This window comes from Mercurialis annua, linkage group LG4 (genome assembly GCF_937616625.2).
Source record: "Mercurialis annua linkage group LG4, ddMerAnnu1.2, whole genome shotgun sequence".
Classification (NCBI taxonomy): domain Eukaryota; kingdom Viridiplantae; phylum Streptophyta; class Magnoliopsida; order Malpighiales; family Euphorbiaceae; genus Mercurialis; species Mercurialis annua.
Window position 1 is genome coordinate 20,980,066 of NC_065573.1, and position 6,124 is coordinate 20,986,189.

Sequence of the window (6,124 nt, forward strand, 5' to 3'; positions counted from 1 at the left end):
ATTAATAAGAGTAAAAGAGGAAAAAAACAATTTTTTTTAAATATATGTAAAATGCTTATGTTTTTTTTAAATGGAACAAAAAAAGTAATAATAATTAATTATAATTATTTATTAATACATTTAATTTTTTTTTGGCTCTCTTGTAATAAAATTTAACTAAGAATATCTCCTTGAAGATGTATTAGATTCATTATAAGTATATATATATTTGGTTAATTAAAAAGTAGAAAAAGATAAGCCAAGTAGGACATGTAGTTACATGGCTAGAAATGGAAGTAAAGAAGTATTCAAACTTTTTCAGAAAGAACCGTCACGTAATAAATATACCAATCCGATTAAAACTAGAAGTTATCCCCAATATCACCTCATTTTTTTAATTTCTTCCACTAAAACAGCCAAAAACTCTTCCTTATAAATAGGCCATACTCCCTTTTTATTTAATTTCTGCATCCATCTCAACAATATAAACAAAATCCAACCAAATTATTTCTTATCTTTTACCTCTCTTCTGTTAGTAGTGTTCTTGCAGATGATGCGTGCTCCACAGTTTATATCAGCAATTTGTGTTACATTTTTTGTTTTCTTGGCAAACAATGGAGTACAAGGATCTCACAAAATTTATGCAGAATTTCAAAGCTTATCGGCCAAAAATGTGAAGCAAATCCATCGAACTGGCTATCATTTTCAGCCTCTTCAACACTGGATCAATGGTACGTATGTCCAATTCTATCACTTTTTTATTTTAATGCTGAATTGATTTGAACTATGTTGCATGCACGTAAGTAAATACGCTCATAAAGTTATGAAACTGTAACTATATATCTGAAAATAGAACACTGAAATGTAAGAGTTAATTATACGGGAAATTCTTACCTAGACCCGGTACCAGTATTTGATTAAATCGGTCGAAATTATCATATATTTTTGTAGATCAGGTTGTTTGATCGATATTACTAATTTGGTCAATGGGTAGCCAAATCCCTGCATTTAGGGATCTACTTGACCAATCTGATCCACAAAATAAGCCACTGCCAGTTCAGTTAAAATTGAAACGTTTTTATTACTTCTTCTGTATTGATCCCAAGAACCCTAATACAGAAACTTGAATGAATGAATGCAGAATAATAAAACAAAAAAGAATTAAAGCTGTTTTTTCTGGACAAATTTAAACCAGTTGGTACATTAAATTTGGGGTGACAACTGTGCATATGGACAAATAATTATGAGATTTTTTGTAAATGTAAAGTCATCATTTTAAATCATTATGCTTCTGTGCATATTAATGCCAGTAGTCTTTGGTGTTGGGTCCCATAATAATTCATGAATATCAGAATCAAAGTCCCATAATAATTCATGAATATCAGAATCAAATTGTGGATTTGTTTTATGTGAGAGTTATATATATATATATATATATATATATATATATATATATATATATATATATATATATATATATATATATATTTGTTCTTTAAAAATAAACTTTTTGATTGATTTTTTTATAAAATATTATTTTTTTGTTATGAGATTTGGCTTTTGTGATAATTATTTATGAGTAGAAAAGGGTTTATTGGCATTTGTTTTATCTGCCGATGGATTAAGCACTTGGAACTAGATTAATAGTTGACAAATATCAATAAAGCCTATGACATTTTCTTCAAAAGATACAGGAGTGCAACCGCACTCGCGAATTATCTGAAATTTGTTAAAAAAAGTACTTAAAAAGGACTTGATCCATATCAAGCAAGGTTTGAATTCGAATTACTCGAATTAATTGAATCGAGTTTAAATTTTGAAATATTCGATTCAGTGAGCTTGTAAGTCTAATCGAGTTTTAATTAGTTTACAGCTTAACTTTTAATACATATAGTCGACCTTTTAATAATTAATATATATGATGGATTAAAATTTTATCAATTATTGGAATTATTAATTTATTAAATAAGACGTAATATTGGTTCCCTAAATTTTTATTAATAATTATAATTATTAATTTATTGAGTATTAATTATTAGAGGGTTTACTGTATATATTAAATAAAAAGAAATTTTTTATATATGTATATATAATATCTTTTTTTAATTAAAATGTAATTTTTTTTTTAAATAACTGTATAGATAACCGAACTTGAGTCGACTCAAGCTCAGGTCTCTGTTATTCTAACAATTTCGAAATCAAACTTCTAAAATGAAACTCAATCGATTTTGAGTCAAATTTCCATTTTTATAATTATTACATAGACTAAAATTGTAGGTATGGTTAGTAAATGTTAAAGAGTTTACATGCATTAGAACTAGACACTATATAAGTATTTTTAATTTTTAATTAAACTATAATTAGTGATGAGACTAGAAAAAGAGATCCACACAAGTATAGGAGAAAAATAAAAGATTTACAAAATTAACTTTTGATGAGCACCAAAAGGTAGGCTCTATAGTATTAGTATTTGGAAGTTTTGTTGTCCATCATTCATTCATAGTCATAAAAAAAAGTAGCAAAGAGTAGTGTTATTTTTGCAAGAATGTATGTTTTTCTCCACTAAAAGGGCAATTTAAGCTTTATTATAAGGACTAGACTTATGGAGCATTATAGTTCTCGGTGCTCCCTTAATTTGCATATTCAATTGGCTATTGTCTTGTCACTTTCTTGTATGCATTATTTTGGTAGTTCAATTTATTGTTTTTATGTTCATATTCGGACACCGTATGGTCACTTTTTAAAAATTTAATGACCTCAACTAATAAATTTAATATATAAATTATATATGTCGATTTAAATTTTTGAGATTTTTACAATTTAGAGAGAAATTGAAAATTCAAGTCGTAAGAAAAAATCAAACCGAATTTATTTCTGATTCGTTGTTCGGCCGGTCCACTTCAGTTTGACATGTGGTCTCTTTTTATTCATTAAAATCTCTTGAAAAAGCAAAGTTTAAGAAGAAAAAAGCTCTTTGAGTTGAAGAAACCTTTTATCACATGATATTTATTTAGAACTTGTGGTGTTACATGTCTTACAGATCTCCCATATTTTTTTTAAAAGAATTAGCTAAAAAACAAGGTCGAGGTTGACTGCCACTAATATATTGCTAAACTAAGATTTAATATTTATGTTTCCAATTGATTTTTCTTAATATGTTGATTACAAGACAAATTTTAACTTTTTCATACTTTTGTTATGTTTTATATGCAAAGAAATTAATATAATTTGTTTGTAATATCCCTAATTTCTTCTTTATGTTTCTTGCATGTACCTTTTCTTGGTGGGGACGAACCTAAACTACAATAGATCCAAATGGTAATTTTTTTTTACTTTTATTAAAATTTGCCTTAGTTATAATATTATTGAATTTCTTCTAATTTGGTTACTATGTAATGATATGAGCAGGGCCTATGTATTACAATGGATTGTACCATCTTTTCTACCAATACAATCCAGAAGGTGCAGTCTGGGGTAATATTGTGTGGGCACATTCTGTATCAAAAGATTTGATTAATTGGGAAGCACTTGAGCCTGCAATTTACCCATCAGAATGGTTCGACATGCACGGATGTTGGTCCGGATCAGTCACGATCCTGCCCAACAAAACGCCCGTGATCCTTTACACCGGCATTGACCCAAAGAAACGTCAAATTCAAAACTATGCCGTACCAAAAAACTTATCCGACCCGTATCTTCGAGAATGGATCAAACCGAAAGAATATAATCCCGCTATAAATCCAGGGCCAAATGTGAATGCGAGCGCCTTTCGTGATCCGACTACGGCTTGGTTCGTTAACGGGCAATGGTATCTTATTGTGGGTTCAAGAAGGAAGCATAGAGGAGTTGCTTATTTGTACAAGAGCAAGGATTTTAAGACATGGGTTAAAACCCCACATCCGCTTCATTCGAAAGCGAAAACGGGTATGTGGGAGTGTCCGGATTTTTATCCGGTTGCGTTATCCGGCGGAAATGGACTGGACACTTCAATTGTGAATGGAGATTTGAAGCATGTATTGAAGGTTAGCTTGGATTTGACAAGATATGAGTACTATACTGTTGGTACTTATGATAAGAAAAAGAATAGATATACACCTGATAGAGGTTCAGTTGATGGTTGGGCTGGGCTTAGATATGATTATGGCAATTTTTATGCTTCCAAGACATTTTTTGACCCAAGCAAAAATAGAAGAATTTTGTGGGGTTGGGCTAATGAGTCTGATCCTATGGAGCAAGATATGAAAAAAGGATGGGCTGGAATTCAGGTAAGAAAAATTAATTGAATGTGTGAATATTATTTTATTTAGCATGATTTTTCCCCCCTCAGTTAGCATGATTTGATAACTATATTGTTATCTTTTTGTCTGGTATTTTAGGCCATTCCAAGGAAAGTATGGCTTGATGTTAGTAAAAAACAATTGCTTCAATGGCCAATTGAAGAATTGGAGAGTCTAAGAGGTAAAAATGTTCAACTCATCAATCAAGAGATTAAAAAAGGAGAACATATTGAAGTGAAAGGCATTACTGCTGCTCAGGTTCTGTATCTAATGTTATCTTTAATATTAAGAGATTATATTTTAATTTTTATAAAGTGTTGCTAATCTGATTAATTTACACATTCTATTGACAGGCTGACGTTGATGTAACCTTCTCATTCCAAAGCTTAGACAAAGCTGAACCATTTGATCCTAAATGGAAAAATCTCGACGCATTAGATGTTTGTGCTGTAAAAGGATCAAAGGCTCAAGGTGGTCTTGGTCCATTCGGACTTTTGACACTAGCCTCTGAAAAGCTTGAAGAATTTACTCCCATTTTCTTCAGGGTTTTTAAAGATTCAGACAAATATAAAATTCTTCTTTGCTCTGATGCAAGAAGGTAATTGTTCTTGAGTCAATTATGTTACTGTATCCATGCATGAGCACCCTAATCTTTACTTTAAATTTTTTACTTAATTATGTTTGTACTTTTTGAACAGCTCTTCCTTAGGAGATATGCTTTATAAACCACCATTTGGGGGCTTTGTTAATGTAGATTTAGCCGATGCCAAAATCTCACTCAGGAGTTTGGTAAGATCATTTTTTATTTTATTTTATCATGCAAGTCGCTATTTTTTTCCTGCATTTATATCTTAATTTATCTTAAATGAAAGTTTAATTAGTCCCTCCTAACAATTTGTTCTCTTTACTCTTTAGATTGATCACTCTGTGGTAGAAAGTTTTGGAGCCGGTGGAAAAACGATAGTAACATCAAGAATATATCCAACTATAGCTATATTCGAGAAGGCGCATTTATATGTGTTTAATAATGGATCTGAGACTATAACAGTGGAGACTCTCAATGCTTGGAGCATGAAAAAACCTGTTATGAACAGACCCATTAAGCAATGACCAGACGCGAATAAAGGGGTGGGTTTCAATGAGGAATTTCTTCTTGTGTGGGAATTAATGATCAAATAAGCATCATGTTTTTTTTGTTTAGTGTAGTAGCAGGTTCTTTTTTTATGTAAGTTTTTCTTATTTACTTTAATTGGATGTTGAACTTTCAATCTCGAGTAAATATAGTTTGCAAAGATATGACTTGATGCAAATTCTAGTTTAGGTGGTTGTTAAGCTTCTTTATAAAATATTGCTCATAACAAACGGTGACTTTTACTAGTTTTTCATGTGAATTGCCTATATTTTTCATAATTTGTTTACATGAATTGTCTTTTTTCTCCTTAACAACCCGATTCCACGAGTCGAGACTAGCGCTAGAAAACGGAAATAGTTGCTAGGAAACGGGAATGATTGCTCTTAAACTCGTAGAAAGTCTTAAATGATACCAACTTTCTACCTTATATTAACTTTTTAAAACATACGACACCAAACTATAACATAATCATCCATACGATATATCCATTCAAAATATCATACACTAAGTCCTAACATTCTAGTAGTATTATTACAACTACTATCGCGGTGTTTTTAGAAGTGAATTTATTTTTATACACATACTTATAATGGAAAGCAGTCTTCCAAGGACAAGATATTCAAAAGATAGCTTCAAAACCAAAACATTCTTGAAAATATTGAATTCCACAAGGTCAATTTTACTACTAATAAATATTAAATAAAATATAAAACAATGTTGTAAATATTTAATGCAT

At 30.3% G+C, this 6,124-nt stretch overlaps 1 protein-coding gene across 2 annotated transcripts; it reads left to right on the top strand.

The window, feature by feature from the left end:
* The first annotated feature begins 3,196 nt into the window (after nucleotides 1–3,196).
* On the top strand, nucleotides 3,197–5,576 carry LOC126677369 (beta-fructofuranosidase, insoluble isoenzyme 1-like). Of its 2 annotated transcripts, XM_056105421.1 has the most exons (6): nucleotides 3,197–3,297; nucleotides 3,388–4,244; nucleotides 4,356–4,514; nucleotides 4,610–4,854; nucleotides 4,955–5,045; nucleotides 5,172–5,576. In XM_056105421.1, exons 2-6 carry the CDS (start codon nucleotides 3,393–3,395, stop codon nucleotides 5,364–5,366), a joined length of 1,542 nt encoding a protein of 513 aa, XP_055961396.1. In that variant the 5' UTR covers nucleotides 3,197–3,297; nucleotides 3,388–3,392; the 3' UTR covers nucleotides 5,367–5,576. The 2 variants fall into 2 exon arrangements, with proteins under 2 accessions (XP_055961396.1, XP_050227899.1); XM_050371942.2 differs by lacking the exon at nucleotides 3,197–3,297 and having other exon boundaries at nucleotides 3,385–4,244.
* Nucleotides 5,577–6,124: the final 548 nt, after the last annotated feature.